At 38.0% G+C, this 21,450-nt stretch overlaps 3 protein-coding genes across 3 annotated transcripts; all 3 read left to right on the forward strand.

The window, feature by feature from the left end:
• Nucleotides 1–266: 266 nt before the first annotated feature.
• On the forward strand, nt 267–1,254 carry LOC131696232 (uncharacterized). Its single transcript, XM_058984782.1, has 2 exons — nt 267–688; nt 748–1,254. Exons 1-2 carry the CDS (start codon nt 644–646, stop codon nt 1,252–1,254), a joined length of 552 nt encoding a protein of 183 aa, XP_058840765.1. The 5' UTR covers nt 267–643.
• A 1,437-nt stretch (nt 1,255–2,691) lies between these two features.
• On the forward strand, nt 2,692–3,761 carry LOC131696240 (uncharacterized). The gene is made up of 2 exons (XM_058984792.1): nt 2,692–2,971; nt 3,028–3,761. Exons 1-2 carry the CDS (start codon nt 2,927–2,929, stop codon nt 3,520–3,522), a joined length of 540 nt encoding a protein of 179 aa, XP_058840775.1. The 5' UTR covers nt 2,692–2,926; the 3' UTR covers nt 3,523–3,761.
• Nucleotides 3,762–12,497: 8,736 nt separating this feature from the next.
• On the forward strand, nt 12,498–15,926 carry LOC131696233 (uncharacterized). The gene has a single exon (XM_058984783.1). The coding sequence runs from the start codon at nt 12,498–12,500 to the stop codon at nt 15,924–15,926; it is 3,429 nt and encodes a 1,142-aa protein (XP_058840766.1).
• The last annotated feature ends 5,524 nt before the right edge of the window (nt 15,927–21,450 follow it).

Consider the following 21,450-nt stretch of genomic DNA (forward strand, 5'->3'; position numbering starts at 1 on the left):
TTTTACAACTCTCGATTGAAACTGATGATCGAACAAAATCTTTTCGATATTTATATACAAATTTATTTATGTTCACATGTTGTAATTCGATATGAACCAAACACTGTTTGTTAGCTCAACTGATTCTAGTTCTATTGATCATTATTGAAAATTCCGCAATCGACAATACCAAAACAAGAAACCTTATTTACAGTAGGTTTACAAAAATCCGAATATGTTATTCGAAATGTTGTTCACAACAGGTTTGTTTTCGAACTTCAGAAAGCTACTTTCCCACGAATGCTATTTAACTTACTGAGACTGGCACAATATTTTGAGTATCGTGTCGAGGTCGAGCTTTTTGGTACAACTCAACCTTGGAACACATTTTTCAAAAACAACAGATGGATTTTGGATAACAAAAACACGTTCGAACTTTGTAGATGTTTGGCTAGGAAGTATGATAATTGACAAAATTTTGTTCCGGTACAAATAAACATTCGTCGAAAATTGCTCAAAATATTGGCACTTGTGTCAATATTGTGACTATTTAGAGCAGATAGCTGAAACTATCCAAAAGATTTGTATAAATATCTGAAGGTACTCTCCATCAAATCATCAGTTTATTCTCAGACTTGAAAGTCGTAAGATATTCTCTACAAAAATGAAATCCTTGCTGTTTGTTGGTTTTGGACTGTGCCTTTTGACCGTAAGCAAGAACAATATTTTTAATGTGGCAATAAAATTTCAGGACATGTTAATTCCTAGGTCTCATTCGCTGCACCGGTGGACATTCTGCAATCCATTCTTGGAACAGTCACTTCTACGGTTGGTAGCGTCGTGGGCGTTCTGACATCACAACTCACAAATCTCACTGCTCAACTGAATGGATTAATCGGTCAAATCACCGCTGCTCTCGCGAGCCTTACTTCCTCTGCTACTGGTACCGCTAACTCCCTATTGGTCACAGTTCTTTCCAACGCCCAAGGAGCTTTGCAAAATGCACAGATCGCTATCAACAGTATTGTTAACAGTGGAGTGTCCAGCACCAACAGTGCTGTAAATTCCGGCACCACTCAGCTTTTAGGTGCAGTATCTAACCTGAGCAACATTACGAGTCAAGTTCTTGCCGCAGGAACCAACGTGACCCAGGATCTTTTGAACCAACTGGCTGGTGCTACTGCAACCGTGAATACTCTTGCCTCTTCAGTTACTGGATTGATTGGTTCTTTATTAAACTCCGTGTTAGGTCTAGTTGGTGGTCTGCTCGGTTAAGTTTGCTTTCACACTGAATAAACGTTGATTATGTTTGCATGATGAAGAAAATATTTAATTTTATTTATCGAAGCAGCGGTACAAATGCGGAAGTGGAATGTTGGTAAACAGAAACTGTTACCGCTTAGTTGTTTTTACTCTCGACCTGCACATCCGCTTACTACAAGTTCAACACTTCAATTTCAATCAATTGATGTGTAAATATGTCATCGCGTTGAATTCAAAGTTATAGACTGAATACATGTTTAGCGACAGTTAGGTGACAAAACCTGCAAAAGACATGTTGTACCACGCGGAGTCGCAAAATGAAAGCTGTTTATGCCTGAGTCAAACCACGTTAAGCTGGCCTCCAAATTTCGACAAAATCACCGATATTCATGAAAAATATTTTTTGTGTGTAGAGGATATGGAGTGTAACGTTTGGTATAAATATTTTGTTCAATTTTTTTTGTTTACATTATGGGCTTTTAAATTTAAAAAAAAACGATAAAATTGTAATTTTATAAATTTATTGTTTAAATTTTGCACACTTATAGAATGATGTTTACATTATCTTATCAATATATTTTTATGAAACATTTGTTTTTATACCAGTATTTTACATACATTTTAAATAAAGAATTTGATTTTTTTGTGTTCTCGGTGCTTAAAAAATCTATAATTATGTCAAATGACGTGGAAGACGTTCATCTTCAATAAGGTATTGAATTAGAATGATGTTTACATTATCTTATCAATATATTTTTATGAAACATTTGTTTTTATACCAGTATTTTACATACATTTTAAATAAAGAATTTGATTTTTTTGTGTTCTCGGTGCTTAAAAAATCTATAATTATGTCAAATGACGTGGAAGACGTTCATCTTCAATAAGGTATTGAATTACTATTGACAATCCGATTGTCAATAGTAATTCAATACCTTATTGAAGATGAACGTCTTCCACGTCATTTGACATAATTATAGATTTTTTAAGCACCGAGAACACAAAAAAAAATCTTTATTTAAAATGTATGTAAAATACTGGTATAAAAACAAATATTTCATAAAAATATATTGATAAGATAATGTATACATCATTCTATAAGTGTGCAAAATTTAGACAATAAATTTATAAAATGTCACAATCGCATTGTTTTTTAGCACAACTGATTCTTTTTTCATTGAAATTAGGCAAACATATTTGATTATACGAAACTAGAAAACTATATCAAAATATGTTTGCACCTTTCCACCTGTCGAATAAATATTATTGTTTTTTGAACTTGAAACAGATAGTGTTTAATTTTTTTCAGTCCAATTACTGGCGCTAGTCTTGTTTACTTGAAGGCTCTGTCGCAATGGCGTAAGTAGACACAATTTCAGTCTCATAATTATAGCGAACGTATTGACATTGATTTGTGAGCTTGTAAATGGAATTTTGGCTAGAGCAGCTTTGAACTTTTCGACGAAAACAATCACCTCTATGGGTTCAGTAATAAGAACACAACCACTATTATATCACAACCGACGAAAACATTCCGATAGAATTCGTTCAAAACTACCCAGTTGTGTAAATATTGGAATTACCGGGCCTGATGGTTAGGGTGAATCTATTCAGGTAAATTGCACATACATACATTCATTAGTTTACATTCTGACTCGAAAGTTGTAAGATAACATCTACGAAAATGAAATGTATGTTATTTGTTGGGTTTAGCATGTGTCTATTAACCGTAAGTAGAATCATTTTCTTATTGGCAATCGAATTTAGATTTTGATTTCATTCTAGATTTTATTTGCTGCTCATGTAGATAATTTGCAAACCATTAATGGAACAGTCACGTCCACGGTGGATAATGTTCTAGATATTCTGGCATTACAACTATCGAATATCAACTCCCGGTTGAATGGACTGGTTGATGAAATAACCGAAGCTATCACGATTTTGACCGCAACTGCCCGTAATGCCGTCAACTCTCTATTAGTCACTGTTCTCTCCAACGCCCAGGGAGCTCTGCGAAATGCTCAGACCGCTCTCAATAGTGCTGCCAACAGTGGAGTGTCCAACACAAACAATGTTGTTAGTAGCGGTGTCACTCAGCTGTTGGACGCGATGTCCCACCTGAGCAACGTTACGAACCAAGTACTTGTGGCAGAAACTAACGTATCACAGGATCTTCTAAACCGACTGATTGGTGCCACCGATACTGTGAATAATCTTGCATCATCAGTGACTAGTTTAGTCAGTTCCCTTCTTGGTTTGATTGGGGGTTTGGTCGGTTAAGCGAAACTGAATAAATGAACATTGTTTTTTTACTTAAGGGGGTCTTCATATATAATTGTGCAAAAAGTACCTAATGTTTGATAATGTTTTTAAAAGAAGTAAAATGATATGTAAGCTATTCTGCAAAATGTTTATTAAGGTTTCATCTATAAAATAAAAACTTTCGAGTGCAAGGTGTCAAAAATGGCGGCTTCAGCAAAAGGTGTTTTGAAAACCGACCTCATCTGCGGGCACGATACAGGTCGCAATTCGTCGTCTGAAAGCCGCAAACCAAAATGATCTTGAAGATTATATTCCGTAGATGCGCCCCAACCTAAAAACATAAAAAATGCGATATTAAAACAAAATGGCAGACACTTGACAATAAAGTATCATTTCTTCGCATTATTTTTCCACTTTGGCCAGCTGTAAAAATTCGTTAATGATCAAAATATTGCGATTTTGTAGGTTACAGCGCCCGAGAATGTTGTCTTCTTTTAGGCGAGCAAAACCTGAAGTTGATTGGTTGAATGGTTCAAAAACGAGAATACCCGCAGATTCGAAAAATCTTGTTCCAAGAAAGCCACCATTTTTGATACTTTACACTCGAAAAAATTTATTTTATAGATGAAACCTTAATAAACATTTTGCAGAATAGCGTACATTTCCAAGTTATTTTACTGCTTACAAATTATTAAACATTAGGTACTTTTTGCCACAATTATATAAGAGGACCCCCCCTAATTTGATTTTGTTATATTTTGTTTTAGTTTTTGTTAAGCTTCTTAGTGATCAGTATGTAGGATTGTAGCACTATCCTTCAAATGGTGTCTGGTACGTACGATGTTTGTACGCACAACAAGAAAAATGAAATCAAGTTTATTGCAATTTTGAGAAGCCAATTCAGCTATTTACTAAAGATGTAATAATGTATTCGTTCGACTAAATCGCAGTTCACTGTTGCTGGTACTTATTTGCTACTGCTGCTTAGTGGGAAGACGGAACTCTCCTCCGATCGACCAGTTCAATAACATTCGAGCTCTCCAGATTGTATCGTTGGTTGCTCCTACAGCGTTCTTAACTGTTAGCTAGATAGATAAGCTTTACTCCTTTGATGGAATCCCTGTGACTGTTGTGGGCGATGTCACTGTCTTGCCTACTTCACACTCCTTGGCTATTAGGGACCATTCATAAGTTACGTTCTAGCTTATTCTCCCTCCCCCATATGTCGCAACATGTCAATTTGTCGTACTCCCTTTCCCCCCCAAAAGCGTTACGTAATTTACGAATGATCACTTAGCTGTGAAAGAGAACTCGATTGGCACACCATCCATAGCGAGCGGGCCTGGTGCCGCAAGAAAAAAAAACAACAAAAAAGTACAGTACAGTACTGTGAACAGTACTGAACAATGATGAGCATTATGCTATGCTATAATATTACACTGTACGGTGAACGTGTCAATTTTTCGCCCAGTGCTAAATTGTTATCCCGGTGAGTTAAGGCAAAAAAGTATTATTTTTTCTCAGAGTGTATGTATGGAGATTGAAGACAATTGCCATGATTATCTGTCAGTGTTATTCCAAATTAACAAACGACCTCTCATAATATATGAATTTAACTCATTTGGTATGACACTGACAAATAATTCTTTTTGGTAATCTATATATATAAAAATCAATGTATGTTTGTATGTATGTCCGCTAACTAATTCTAAACTACAAGTCCGATCTTGATGAAATTTGGCATACGTATTCTTTCTCCCAAGAAGATGTTCATGGAATGTTTTGGGGGGGGGGGTTGTTTTTTAAGCAAAGAATTATTTATATCTCCATAGTTATTAGTATTTGACATATGTATTTCTCCCACTGAGCCGATGGATGATGGGAGTGGACCAAGAAAGGGGGGGGGGTTCTGAAGTAATCCTTATCTATTCATTCAATGTGATTATTAGCGATGAATTCAATTTTGACATAAGTATTCCTTCCACTAAGGAGATGGTCATGGGGTGGTTTTTGTGAACGATGGGAAGGGTGAGAGGTACCTAATCCGAGGAAAGGGAGAGCGGGGGGGGGGGGGGGGTTGTACTGAAGAACTTTTTTTAGCTATATATATTATATATGATTTGGCACCAAAACGGTGGACATGATTGTTGGTTTCGGAATCTGAAGGAGAGGGAGGGTTTCTGATGCAATATCTATCAATTACTTCAAAAATCTAAAATTTTGTTGCATGTATGTTTACCAGCACATAAATGAAATGGCAAGAATTTATTTGATAGAGATCTATTACGCGAATGACAATATAATACTGATGAATTGCATGAATTTGTCGAAAATTAAATTGAAAATTGCACCTGCGATCGCTTCATCTGAAGTTGAATCAACATTGCTGGATTATAGACGAACAGCTCTGCCCTAAAACAGCCACTAAATCTTGCGCTTGTGGAAAACGTTACTTACAATATCAATCAAAATTCGGATGTAAGCAAAATGCTGAAAGAATGCAACACTGTTATATAGGACGAATTCACGATGACCCATAAAAGGAACTAATCGAATATTTGGTAGCGTGGTCCGCGATCTTCGTCAAATTTTATCCGTTAGTCGACACCTACTGATGAAATCAGTTCTTGCTTAAGGGGGTAGGATTATTGTTGAAAAAATATCGTGCTTAAAAAAAATTGCCGATACCGAGAGTGTTAGTCTATTCAGACAATAATGCAACATTTAAGCAATATTTTCCTTAATGTTCACCGCAAAATATTGAAAATCTTCAGGAGACACCACGAATAAATGCAATGTACAGAATAACTTTAAATCTTCATATCATATCTTATATCATAACATCATTAAAGATCATAACTTTGTTCACAAAAATAAGTTTCATGATTTTTTTTAGCGAAAATTGCATTTTTAGCTGCAGAATGCTATAAAAAATTCAAATATTAAGAAAAAAATAAAAGCTTTGATCAATACCTGGGGATATGTAGCAGAACTGTACAAACCTTGAAAACGATTGGTCCAATATATCTTGATTTATGATTTACACCACAAAGCAAGTTTTAAACGAGATACCTCCAGAGATTTTCTGTCACTGGCTCAATTTTTAGTATTCTGCTATGATATTTGAAGAAATACTGTTCAATTGTGCAGTAAGTATATGGAAAGTGAATGAATATACTAACACTCTCTGTATCGCCAAAATATTTTTTTAAATGCACCATTTCTTATGAATTAACTTTACCCACGTCCACCAACACTCCGTTATGTCTTCGTATCATTGGAAATATGTTTCGAAAACAGAACTTTTCACTATATGTGCATACTTTTATTGAATGATTCTTATAGTCACCTTCGCAGGTTAATTCGCCAAAAAAGTTAGATATATGGGTTGGGAAAATGTTAATCGATGCAACAATAACTTGCACCACATTTCCACAGGATTTTGTTACATAATACAATCTGTTGAAGAATTAATCGATTGCGTAAATTGACTTCAATTTCATACACTACTCCATCCAAAATAAAATCGATGGTAATTCTGTTACGCATATAAATCTATGGATGATCGTATTGAATTATTTAATTCAGTCGATCCACCATGCTTTCAGGAGTATTGGTTTTATACGTTACCAACCCAGCAGTCTCCGTCAGACGAAGGTTTTTATATTTAATCGAAAAAATAAAGTTCTTTCTGCGAATTTTTGCGATTAAGGAAGTTGCTTAAGGTGTAAATTGATAAAAAAATATTCGAAAATGGACAATAACTTTGTTGTTTCGAGAGCTACAGATTCATCGTTGTTATAAAAATGTGTATTTTATCGCTTTTAACAACTTTGTAGAAGACACTTTTAATAATAAAAAGTAATCGTAAAAAGTTATATTCGAAAACTCCCAAGCAAACCTACATATCTCGCTACTGTTACTATATAGAGCTTTAGTATCTTCACTAAAGATTTTCACAATAATATTTTCTAGAACTTTACTGAAGACAGTGAGCTTCTAGCTAAATTATTTGGGGAAATAAATTTTCTATCTCACTTTTAGGGGATTAAGCACTCAATTTATTATATCAAAACATGCATCCAGAAAATTCTTCGAAAAAATCCATTCTCCAAAACCAATGGATCAGGAGTTATTAAATTTTGATCGTGAAAACGTCGTTTTGCAACACTGTGCACCGCATGTGTTGCAATTGAAACTTTGTGTGCCTATTATATTAGCTACTGCGCAACATAGACCCACCACAACTGTGCTTTGGTTGAAAAATTTCATTTAAGCGACCATTGTAGCTAGAAAATATAAAGGAGCAGATGTACCTCGAATTCGAATGATATTAATGGATTTCAAACGATTGTGTATAGGAAAACAGAGCAATTAATTTAATTGTGCTCCAGGTGGTCAAACTAAGAACATTGTCTATCCGCGAGCAAAAATATTTAGTATTTTTAGTATTTTTAAAATATTTCGTTTAGTCCTGATGGGTGTAGCGAAGCGCACCGGGTTACAGCTAGTTTGGTAATAAAAAGCAATAAAAGTGTTTCTTTTGAAGTCAACCCCAGATCGGAAAAGTCTTCCGATCAGAGTCCCACCAGAGGCGACAGCTTTTTAACACGCACTCATAATTCAGAGAATTCAAACCGTAGCTACTCAGATAAAAGTCGTGTTGACATTCGTTCAATTACCTAAACAATGATTAGGCATTGGTCTGAAGCTGGGACGGGACATGTGAAGACGGTCTTCTTTTTCCTTCCCGATATTGATGTTATTTTGCAGGGAAAAATCAGCTTGCAAAATAATTTCAAGCAAATGTCGATGATAGTGCTGTGCCGATGCGGCATAGATTTCTGCCGATGAGGAACAGATTTGTGCCGAAAATAATAGAGCTCATACATGACATGAATTATGTTATCGTTTCTCTGTGCTATGTAAAACAACATTAACCGTAACTGTTGAGCAGAATAATAAAATTGCACTTGCCGTCATTGCATTTTTAATATTTGTTTCTGTGCATGTACATGCATCTAAGCAACAGGTAAAATATATTTTCCAAAACCAGAATATTACGATGCTACCCAGACACTGTTTATTACAAGAAAATGAAAATCATCAAGAATCGCCCGGTTCACAGTGACAGGGCCATTGTCGGTTCGCGGTGACAGTTACTTTATTTCACTTTGTGCGTCCCGTCCCAGGTCTGAAGTTGTCCGATTTTTTTCACCGAATAATATGGCACGATGATGAGCAATATGATCACAGCTGGCTAAGGTATTAACAAAAACAAAGGATGACTGACATGCTCATGAGTTTCTACATTCTACTTTCGTCACAAACTAACAGTCACAACACTATCAGAAAATATCTGAAAAATATCGATCCGCAAACTTCGTTAGAACATTAGCTCCTTTGTTTAGCAGGCTCCGAAACAATTGTTCACTAGTGGTTCATCCCCCGTATACTTACACATAAGTCAGTGGCGACATCATCACATATGCGATCACAGTCTTAACTACACCCAAAACAGCGTGCTCACATTTGCTATTTTTGAGCTTACAATCTCATGCCCAAAAGCAATCCATTTTGAACATGGAGCTATTCACGTACAATTATAGGTTGGCACAACGCTCTCGAAAAAGATCGCTGGAGAACACTCACATATAAATGACTCTGTTAATATTTGGTTTCGTAATAATTTACTGTTTTCGAAGCTTACAAAGATTCCCTTCTTCTACACTACAATAGTATACAACCATAGGAGCTCATGATTGAACTGTATAATTGAATCACATTTTGGTTGTTTTCATATAGCTTTCAAATGGTTTACAATATCGCATTGATGTCAAAGAGAAAGTTACAAGAATTTTTTTCTTTTGAAAAAAAACTACACCGGATCTGTTTTTGCACGCCCTTTTTTTGCACGGATTTTGCTTGCACGACTTTTTTTGCACGATTTTTATGTATAAAATATCTATTTCGATATACCAGTTTAATGATTTGATCATCCCGTGAAAAAAACCGTGCAAAAAAAATCCGTGCTATTTCGAGAAACCGTGTAAAAAAATCCGTGTTATTTCGAGAAACCGTGCAAAAAAAATCCGTGTTATTTTGAGAAACCGTGCAAAAAAAATCCGTGTTATTTCGAAAACCGTGCAAAAAAAATATTTTTAATAGGCATTTAGTAACAGCAGCTGAAAATAAATGGCATTGGATATTTGCAATGCAAATGGGGATGATCTGCCAATGTGCAAAAATCGCGTATTTTTCAATTTTAGGAAATGAGTTGTTATTCAAAATTCAAGTTATGGTAGTTGAAAATCCATAATGTTGGGCAATGGTTTTTATAGGATTGTATGCTTTTTAGATATCATCAAATAATATTCCGGTTCATATATCACATAGCATTGGCAATGGAGCAATTGGTATATGGCCAAGTTCCCCCGGTAAGTGCCACTACACAAAGTATATTAATTTTGCTTGTTCAGTTTGATAAGCTAGAAACTGATAGCGGAGATTTTAATATGCAGAGATACGCAATACGTATTGTTTGGTCTGAGTAGATAACGACTGATGTTTCTTTTTATCAACCAATTAGTGATCTCTGATTAAATAGAGCTTTCAAAGAGTTAGGAACAGGCACAAGTCTATTTTTTACTGAGATGGGACAAGTTGGTGCTGAACCTGTGGCCTTCGTCTGGTATGATCCATTCTCGTTGGTACGGATGTGTTCATGACTGGTTTGTAGATGAGTGGTCCTACTTAAAAGCGAATTGATCACTTCGTTTGGGTGGAGATATATGTGACTTCTGCTAGCTATCGAGCTTGGATATGTTAGCTGGTTCCAAGAAGATGTGCAGGACTGGCACCTACGAGAATGTTGATTGTCTCACTCGAGCTTTGGTTCTTGGAAATAACAAATCGCTTCCTCGGTGTGATATGCTCGAGTTGAATGCTCAGGGGTTGAAATGTGTTTGGAGGATTGGTGGTCTCCGAGAGCAGATGCGAATAACTCTGAAGTATCCAATAAAGGGAGATTGTATCTGTGGAACTGAAAAATATTGTCACTACTCTAGCTTATTGGTACATCATAATAACTACCAATATCGACTATTTAGAACAGAGATTTTCAAATTCTGTTATAAGATCGAGAAGATATATAGCACAGTTGTAGTGAATAAAGTATTTGCGAATAAGGACCAATACTGCTGGCATCTTTTATCATATTTATTAATAGATTGATCCGCTTCAGACCTAGGAGACGAAAGAAAAGAACAGGAACAAGACAAAAGGCGGTTCTAATTCTAAATTGGTTTAGTATAGATATAGACGACTCAAACGCACTGACAGGAGAAAATTTTTCAGAATTAGACAAATTGGAGGACATCGCGCTTTTTGAGACACACATGCACAAAACTTTATCGTCCTCCTAAAGATCAGTGCTTAATTGGCAGATAGTCGCCATTTCGTACGATTTTGCAAAGTTTGCCTCGCGGGACGGACCGATATCCACCCAGGCACAGGTTGCAGTCGTTAAAAAAACTAAATTCGATAAATGTAAAATAGCGAATTTTCAGCTTTTCAGGAAGGAATTTTTCATCAAAGTGCAGTTTTGGAAATTTTAGTTGCAAAGGAGGGGTCTGTCAACATTGCAAAATGGCAAATGCTGCCTCTTATCAGGAAAGAGTATTTAATTAAGTAAAAGCCAATCAATAGGCCGTTGAAAATTGACAATTTCTGACATTTCAATTGCGCAAGAGAGTCTTAGTATCAAAATGATTTTTTTTACTTGTCATGAAAATTCTTTTAATGAGAAAATAACCATTTACATGAAAAAATCGCAAAAAATGACAATTTTGATATTGTTGTCCCAGAATCGAACAATGTTTCTTACCAAACTGTATATGACCGCATACTGTTCGAAAGGTCTAGTTTTCTTCGTTTAAAAAATGTTACAAAACCGAAAATCGGCTGAAAATGACAACGTAGCAAATTTTGTTGTGGCAAAGGTCCCAAAAAAAATGTTTTTTTGCTTCAAAATTTCGTGTGTACATTATTTTGTATCGCATTTGCTATCCTAGTTCATTTTAAAAATTTTAAATCGCTGTAGCCCAGTGTAATCTACAAAAAGTTAACAAACTCTAAATAGTTGAAACATTTTACCATTTTAACTATTGCTTTTCAACGGACAATAACTTCTTTTAACGAATAAAAAACTTACATTTTTCCTAAAAAAACCTTTTCGAAAAATTAAAAAACTTCTACTGGGCACATTGACAGCCTTTGTGCATTTAAAATGTCCAACAGTATTCATTGTTAAATACGATAACCAAATAGCTGTTAATAAAAAAATTCAGATTTTTTTTACACGGTTTCTCAAAATGACACGGATTTTTTTACACGGTTTCTCGAAATAACACGGATGTTAATAACCTTTCCAACAAGCCCCTCGTTCGCTGCAATCACTGCTTCATCTACTCGATGCGGCGAGGCGTAGGTATGCCGGAGCAAGTCGGCGCGTCGACGAAGACCGGATAATAAATAGACAAAGCTAATTGTAAACTAATTGTAAACAAACGACTAACGTTTCAAGCTTGTTGACGTTCGGAGGAGGAGCGTTTCGTATCCTTGATAGCAAACAGTGGACTAGCAACGTAACGCGGAAAGAATCTTTTTCGAAAAAAGTCCAATTAAACATATCAGGGATTGACGACAAGAAGGAATATTTCTTACAAAACGTTAGAACGGTGGAGAATCTTGGGCTACCAACTCAAAGTTTGGACTATCAAAATATCTCACAGCGATTTACGTTCTTGCGTGATCTTCCGGTTCAGAGCTATAGTAGGGCATCACCGGGAATCTTAATCGGGATCGACAACGCACGACTGAAACTACCTATAAAAAAACGAGACCGGAGAGATACGGAACCTGTAGCCATAAAAACGCGACTGGGATGGACTATATTTGGGGGACAACGTGAATCGGGTGAATTTCATCGAATCATGGTTCATGTATGCAACTGTTCTGAGGACCAAAATCTTCATGATCTGGTGAAAGATTATTTTGCCCTGGACAATGTTGGCACTGGAAGCCTGATTGTACCGGAGTCGGCTGAAGATCGACGAGCGCGTATGATTCTACAGCATACTACAAAACGGACAGATTCTGGCAGATTTGAAACGGGGTTGCTTTGGAAGGCCGATGATGTCGAATTTCCAAATAGTTATCCGATGGCCCTACGACGGCTAAAATGTTTAGAGCGCCGACTGCAGGCAGAACCAGAACTACAAAAAGCAATTGCCGAACAAATTACCGAATATCTGGAACGCGGATACGCTCATAAAGCAACCACTAAAGAGCTATCTGAGACGAACCCTAAAAAGGTGTGGTATTTGCCGTTGGGTGTAGTTCATAACCCTCATAAGGCGAATAAAATTCGTGTTGTCTGGGATGCCGCGGCCAAGGTCGGAGGAATATCTCTCAACTCCGCTCTATTGAAAGGACCGGACTTACTAACGCCTCTTTTATCGGTTCTATGTCGTTTTCGACAGAAAAAGTTTGCCATATCGGGTGATATTCGGCAGATGTTCCATCAGCTGCTAGTTCGAGAAGAAGATCGTCAATTTCAAAGGTTCCTGTGGCGAGCTGACACGGCATCCGCTCCAGACATCTACGTTATGGATGTGGCCACGTTTGGTGCAACATGTTCCCCGTGCTCTGCACAGTATGTGAAAAATTTAAATGCGATGGAGTTCACCGACCGTTATCCTGACGCAGCGTCAGCTATTATTAACAACACATACGTCGACGACTATTTGGATAGCAGAGACACCGTTGAAGAAGTAATTAGCCTGGCGTGCGACGTTCGTTCAATACATAGTGAAGCTGGCTTTGAAATCCGGAATTGGCAGTCAAACTCTCAGCAGGTTCTCACACGGGTCGGGGGAGAAACCTCTGATGTTATAAAAAGCTTCACGGTCGAGAAGGCTTCAGTGGCTGAGCGAGTCCTAGGGATGATGTGGATTCCAAATGAGGACGTGTTTGTGTTCACCGCGCAATTTCGAGCAGACCTTCGTCCGCTTCTGATTGGTGATAATATTCCCACCAAACGTCAGGTACTTCAAGTTGTGATGAGCCTGTTTGATCCGCTCGGGATCATTGCTAACTTTACAATCCACGGGAAAATCCTCATTCAAGACTTGTGGAGGTCTGGAATCGAGTGGGATGATCCCATAAGAGACGCTGACTTCGCTAGCTGGAGGCGTTGGGTTAGAATGACACAAGATTTGGATCGTGTGAAGATTCCCAGATGCTACTTTCCGGAATACGATCCGCGTAGCTACCAATCTTTACAACTACATGTGTTTGTAGATGCGAGCGAGCTGGCATATTGTTGTGTTGCATATTTTCGGATCGTCGATGGTAACGGTTCTGGAAGGTGTTCTTTGGTAGCATCTAAAGCTAAAGTAACTCCATTACGACCGCAGACTATCCCAAAAAATGAACTAAACGCCGCCGTGATGGGTGTACGTCTTTTCAAGACAATAGCAGATGCCCACAATCTTCCAATTCAGAAACGGTTTATCTGGACCGATTCGACCACTGTACTGTCCTGGCTCAGAGCGGACCCACGAAAGTACCGTCCTTACGTAGCATTCAGGATTGCAGAAATACTCGACGAAACCAAATTCGACGAGTGGCAATGGGTTCCAACCCGTATGAACATCGCGGACGAGGCAACGAAATGGGGTGGTGGGCCAAGTTTCGACCCCGGCAGCAGATGGTTTTGCGGACCGGACTTCCTACTTCTTCCAGAGTCAGAATGGCCAACGAGTAAATTCAATTTAGAAGAACCGACCGAGGAGCTACGGGTTGCCCAAGTGCACCGAGAAGTTCAGATTCAAACACTTGTCACCTTTTCTGATTTCTCTCGCTTGGAAGGCCTATTGAAAAGATTGGCCTATATTCATCATTTCGTGAACAAATGTCGATTGCATAAACCAAAGTCAGTGCAAACCCGCAATGTGATGCTGAATCGGGAAGATTATGTGGCGGCGGAGCGAAGCTTGTGGAGGATGGTTCAGGCTGAAGCGTATCCTGATGAAATAACAATACTAAAATTAAATGCAAATTTACCGTTAAAGCAGCATAGGCAATTGGCGAATTCTAGTGCTCTGAAACGTTTGTCACCATTTCTAGATGAAGATAGTATTCTCCGACTGGAAAGTAGGATCGATCCAAAAGCCGCATTCTATAGTTTCGACTTCCGCAATCCGGTGATTTTACCCCGACAGAGTTATGTGACGGAACTACTCATCCTTCGCATACATCAGCGCTACGGTCATGCCAACAAGGAGACGGTGTTGAATGAGATCAAGCAGAAATTTTACGTGTCAAAGTTGAGATCATTGATTAGTAGCGTGGTAAAAAAATGCATGTGGTGTCGCGTTTATCGAGCCAGACCTGACGAACCAAGAATGGCCCCTCTCCCTCAGGTCAGAGTGTGCCCCTATGTACGTCCATTCACCTTCACTGGTGTAGACTATTTTGGACCGCTGATAGTAAAGAAAGGAAGAACCAACGTCAAACGGTGGGTGGCATTGTTTACCTGCCTCACGGTACGTGCCGTTCATTTGGAGGTGGTGCATTCGTTGTCTGCAGAGTCGTGTAAAATGGCACTACGTCGATTCATTAATAGGAGAGGAAACCCTCAGCAGATATTCAGTGACAACGGTACAAACTTTCGTGGCGCAGCGAGGGAGCTAGCCGAGGAAATTAAAATCATTAACCGCAAATTAGCGGACACATTCACCAACGCGGAAACAGAATGGCACTTCAATCCACCATCCGCCCCCCATATGGGCGGCGTATGGGAACGAAAGGTTCGATCCGTCAAAGAGGCGTTCAAAACGCTATCACATCCCGACAAGCTGGATGATGAAGGACTCACCACACTTTTTACTGAAATAGAGATGATCGTTAACTCCCACCCTTTGACGTTTGTACCATTGGAAACACCGGAGCAAGAAGTTTTAACGCCGAACAAATTTCTACTTATGAGCTCGACGGGGGACAACAATCCAAGTAGAGTTCCAATGCAGCAAACAACTACTCTGCGAAGTAATTGGAAATTGATGCAATATCTACTAAACCAATTTTGGTCACGATGGATCCAGGCTTACCTTCCAACCATTGCTAGGCGAACAAAATGGTTTTCGAACACAAAACCGTTACAGATCGGTGATCTTGTAATCGTGGTCGACGAATCAGTAAGAAACGGATGGATACGTGGCCGCGTGATTAAGGCATACCAGGGACCCGATGGTCAGGTGCGTAAAGTGGATGTTCAAACGAATACGGGTATTCTTCAACGACCAGCGATCAAGGTGGCTCTCTTGGACGTGCTCGAAGATAGTAAGGCCAACCAATGATAGGCATTACGGGTCGGGGTGTTAATAACCTTTCCAACAAGCCCCTCGTTCGCTGCAATCACTGCTTCATCTACTCGATGCGGCGAGGCGTAGGTATGCCGGAGCAAGTCGGCGCGTCGACGAAGACCGGATAATAAATAGACAAAGCTAATTGTAAACAAACGAAACAGAGAGGAATCATCTGGACCACATTGTGCGATAGGTTATCTTTAGTATAATTGTTAAGATATATCGGTAAATCAAATACCACTAATCTCAAATTGAGCAAAGGTCGATTGTGGTACGAGCTACCTTAATATGTCGCAGAGGTTTGCTATGTAGAGAGCAGGTTTGAAGTAAATTTACGACACCAAGTTTATGCTCGTGTAGCATCATGATTAAATGCTTCTCTTATTGTTATTTAGTTACTTATCATCTGAAAATCATCTCCAAGAGTGCAATTGTCTACTTGAAGACATCGAGAAGAAACTAATTGTATGTTAGTATGACTTAACTGAAATGTACCATTGAATTAAATAAATTTGATTTCAGTTCGAGTCTCGCCAAAAACGGACTGCGAAAACTTCTACACGGATTTTTTTACACGGTTTTTTTTTGCACGGAACGCATCCCCCGTGCAAAAAAAGAATTTGGTGTATTGTTCTTGATGAAGAAATGCGAATAACTTATAAAGAGGTCGTAATAAAACAGAATAATTGGGTTGTTAAAACAAAATTTAAAATATCTCGAGAACCACTACATTTTGGAATTTTTTGTTTGAGCATGAAATGGCGTTTCATGCTATTCAAAAAGAAAATTGTATTATTGAGTGCAAATACTATGAATTATGAAAATACACTCAGGTTTTTTTACGCGGGGGATACATGCCGCGTAAATGAAAATCGCGTAATTGAAAACCGCGTAAATTTCAAAATCCGCGTAAATGAAAACCGCGTAAATTTCAAAATCCGCGTAAATGAAAACCGCGTACATTTCAAAATCCGCGTAAATGAAGACCACTTAAATTTAAGAATCCGCGTTAAAGGGAACCTCGTTGATGAATACCGCGTAAATTCCAAAATCCGCGTAAATGAAAACCGCGTAAATTTCAAAATCCGCATAAGTGAAAACCGCGTAAATGTCAAAATCCGCGTAAAAAAAACCGCGTTAAAAAATATCGCGCAAAAAAACGCGTAAAAAACTTGAGTGTATGTCAAAAGTTGTTGTTAGGAAAACTATTTTATTGAAAGTTTCTCCATGATCCAAATGCACTGAAAAAGTTTCTTTTACATTTTTGAAACAATAAACATTAAATTGTTGACATTTTAAAATTGGGAAATACGAATACCTTTTAAAAAGGGCATAATTACACAAATTTATTTTTTTAGTGGGGGCAAAACTTCAAATATCTCGACAACTACCAACAGGCTGGTGGGATTGACGGTATTCATCATCAAGCCACAATAGATTTAATAGAGTTATCTAAATATAAGGACCTTCGCTCTTTTTAGTTTCTATTTGCGCCAAGTTCTACTACTAGAGGTTAATTAGTTCTCATGTTAACAATTCACCAATCATTCTGACTAACCAGGATTTGATTTATATAAAAAGCCCGCTTCAAGATGTTGATTACATTACGTCTCGATAGTGGTGTATCGAGGAGGCTGGGAGGGCTGATGTGAGCCTTTTTTCTGTTCTACACTTTTCCTCTCCTTACCAGCTCACAACCAACAATCAACCAATAACAAATAGATACTTGAGAAAGGATGTGCTATGTGAGGTGGTTGGCTATTCAATTATTAGTAATGTTTGAAGTACTAATGTGTATTTGCCGTCAAGTAGAACGAAGCAGGGTGGACTAATGTTTTCCCTGGTAAGTGCACCGAGGCGTACTCCGGGATCGTTTACGGCGAGTAGACTCCGATCTCTTACGGTGTGAAAACTCCGGATTTTTTCGATTAAAAGTGGGGATTCCACAGTTGGTAGAAAAAATGCGTAGTTATTTTCAGGAACGTGCAATCGGCGGGAATTTGCGGTAAGTTTGCGGTAAATTTGCTCTTGGTCAGGCTGCCGTCACAATACTGTTGCGTAGAATCGTAGGATCGTAGCCAGGAATTAATTAATAAATATTTGTTTGGTACAGATGACATGAGATGAACGACCAACGGATTGAAAATTGGATGAAATCTTCTAAAAATATTCTAGAAACTGAAAACCCTACAAATAGTGCTAGAACGACTATGATATGTCGCCGCAATAACTATTTTAAATGTGAACAGATGGATTTGAATGTTTCGTCAGTAACTGACACCAACTTGCTGACAGTTAGACGATGTATTCAAACTAACACTAAAACTACGCCAGTTAGACACTGAATCCAAACGGAACGTTGTGTGTGTGTGAACACCTAAAGCAACTGGCAGGTACCTATTGTTTTATTCGGTTAGCCAGGCCCCGAAACCCTGGGTCGCTGACGAGTAAAGGGAAACTGTCTTTTGACATGAGTCCTATGATATTTTTTCGCATAATTGCATAATCATTTTTGTAGCTCGCCATATCGATCTATTTTTCCCGTCGGTACAATTTTTTTTCAAAAGAGGGAGCAGCATTTCAAAGTGATATTGAATGTTGTATGTTTAAGTATTCAGATCACCAAGGCATGTTTAATGTGTCACTTGCTTTGGAACAGAAAGTAGAAGTAAACGCCAGTCTGGAAAATAAAAAAAGTGTCTACCAGTCGTTGCTATACATTCTTTAAATATACCAATTGGGGGTGGGCGTAGAGTAGTTGGTAAATCGATGGCCTTGTACGCATCGTACCTGGGTTCGAGTCCCGACCCCGCACATAGGCTTAGAAATTTTTCTTAAGAGATTTTTCTAAACCGAAGAGGCGAATGACCTTAGGGTAAAACCTCTATAATCGAAATAAAAAAAATATACCAATTGCAATCATTATGGCAAATAAAATCGAAAAATGTGTCATCGGCGATTTTTCTATTCCGCTCTATAAATTTGACTATTGAAACAATGCTTCCTCCTTTCATTTACCATGTTGCATTTGACAAACGGTGTGGGCACTATAGCCACTTCGGCTGAAAAATGATTGGTTACCAGAATCACATTTTGTGCAACATGTTCAACAGATGTCGTTAGTATGCCGTTGGCAATGAATTTTATAAAATTTTCTTCAAGCTGGTACGCCTGTTTTGTGTGTGGTTATAAGCTAAATATATTTTCATCACGCTTGCTTGCCGCACATCCATTCATTGTCGTTTGATAATGCGATAAAATCTGCAACAGCCATGTTGATCCATGCGGGGTCGCAACAACGCAAGCTGTTTAAGCCTTCAACCCGTTCGTAGAAAGCCGTGCGCGGTGACGTTCGGCGTGGAATAACTTGATTACAAATGGTGTGCTATTTTTCGCTCGGCGGCGTGTTGTTAGGATCTAAGAGTAGGATATGTGATTTTTTTTCGTTCAAGCACGAGGGCTACATTGTTGATTTAATTTTGTTATAAGCAATTGTTTCAAAAATATTACGAAAAAATTACGACTACGACAATTAATTCGTTCAAATCGGTCAATTAGGTCGCTCGTAGTATTTTTTTTTAATGTGCTAAAAACTTCGAATGGCTATATTGCGGCCAAAACTTTTTTTTTCTCTGATCTCATTTAATTTTGCTCTGCCAAATACTACCAAAAAATTGGATCTTCCATCGAAATCTTAATTTCACCTAATTTGGGTGATCCGTTGGAGACATTTTGACGCAGGATCAAGTAGGTAGCCATTGTGGTTGAAGTGGTGGTACCAGTGTATATGTAAACTTGTTGTGTAATCGCACTTTACCAACCGTAGTACTGGAACCAGAGTACCGAACGACAAAAAATCAATGGAATTAAGTTTGAACAAATCGTCTAGGTCATCTTTGAGAAATTTATGAGCTTGTGCGCCCATCCTTGGCTGCTACTCCGTTATCGACCTTGACCTGCAGCTCCTGGTAATCCTAAAGTGTTTATTGATCGATACCGGCGCAGGCCAGGCCCGAACGTAGATCGCGGAAAAAATGTTAGTCCGATACTTGCTTTTGCTAGTGTCCGTATATAATACTGCGCACTCCACAAGTACCACCGGAGCAGGATATTTGTTAGTAAATATAGGGGTTAGCCTATTTCCGCTACGAAGCCATAAACCGACAACAGAGAAGTAACTCCACTATCTGGACTGGATATCGACCCATCAACTCATGTACCGGTGACCAACGGCTTCACTTTCCTTCCGAAGGAAAACGTGACCACAGATTTTTTCACCTCAGAAATATCTCAACGGCCTTGGTTGGAATGAAACCAGACCAACTGGGTGGGTGTACCACTCAACTATCGGCGCCATCAGCTCGGCCATCTTTGAGAAATTTGTGAGATTAAATGATATATCCACGCATAAACACACAAACATTTTCCGTTCTCGACGAACTGAGTAGAACGGTATATAACACTCGACCCTGCGGACCAGATTTAGTTTATCGATTTTCAAAGTAATTGTAACTTCTTTCCATACGAGAAAAGGAAAATGGCATTAGTCGAATACTACCGTAAAACGGGGTATCTTTGGTCACCGGGGTAAGTTTGATCAAATGAGACTTTTTTCAGTAACGTACATTATGATGATTACCTCTAACAAAATCATCGAAACAAAATAAAAACCATATTCTAAACATGTTCAGCATCTACCGGCAACGATTATTTTGTCATTTAATGTACCTTTTATAAACACGAATTCAAATTAAAAATGATACAACTTTCATGCATCGTTTCAATCTGTTCAAACAATTCCTTGTATATTAATGAAATCAACCAACTTCAATTGAACCGATTACTTTTTTCGAAACCTTAAATATTTCTGTCCAATAATTGATTCAAACAATGTGATTTTTATTGCTAACTATTTTATTTCGACTATTTTCCCGAAAAAGCTCAATAAAAGTCGGCCGTATCCTTCCAGACAATTTTGTTTTCTTACGAGACGACACCATATCGGGCCATAAAATCGCCTGCAGATATGCAATTTACACAACATTTGGAGCGTTATTTCGCATTTCGATACACATAATTTGCTGATCAAAGTTACCCCAAAAACAACGAATGAAAATTTACAAATTTATTTTATTTTTATAGTAAAACGAAAAAAAATTACCAAATAATTTGGACGTTTTCAATCTGTGGGTATCAGTACTTGTTTTAAAAATGCAAACAATTACATCTACCTGATTTGAAGAAAGTTATTCGAAAACATGTAGAAAAATTGATCAATGCTCCCCCGTTTTACGGTACGCATGAATTACTAATCATGCTTCGAGCGAGTGATGTAAATGGCGGGAAACGTTTTATTATTTTTTAGATTGCGTAAATCCGCATAATCAATTTCATTGTGCCCACTTTCTTCGGGTGTCGCTGTAGAAGGATCATCTGTGTAAATACTGTCTCAGTTAGTAGACATTATGAGGATACCAAAAAAACTTGCGAATTATTTTCATTATAAAAAGCCATC

Source organism: Topomyia yanbarensis, unplaced genomic scaffold (genome assembly GCF_030247195.1).
Source record: "Topomyia yanbarensis strain Yona2022 unplaced genomic scaffold, ASM3024719v1 HiC_scaffold_97, whole genome shotgun sequence".
NCBI classification, from domain to species: Eukaryota; Metazoa; Arthropoda; class Insecta; order Diptera; family Culicidae; genus Topomyia; species Topomyia yanbarensis.

Coding starts and splice junctions, on each gene's coding strand:
- LOC131696232 (XM_058984782.1), top strand. CDS start 644: ATGAAATCCTTGCTGTTTGTTGGTTTTGGACTGTGCCTTTTGACC. Junction 689..747: donor TTGGACTGTGCCTTTTGACC/GTAAGCAAGAAC, acceptor GTTAATTCCTAG/GTCTCATTCGCTGCACCGGT.
- LOC131696240 (XM_058984792.1), top strand. CDS start 2,927: ATGAAATGTATGTTATTTGTTGGGTTTAGCATGTGTCTATTAACC. Junction 2,972..3,027: donor TTAGCATGTGTCTATTAACC/GTAAGTAGAATC, acceptor ATTTCATTCTAG/ATTTTATTTGCTGCTCATGT.
- LOC131696233 (XM_058984783.1), top strand. CDS start 12,498: ATGGTTCATGTATGCAACTGTTCTGAGGACCAAAATCTTCATGATCTG.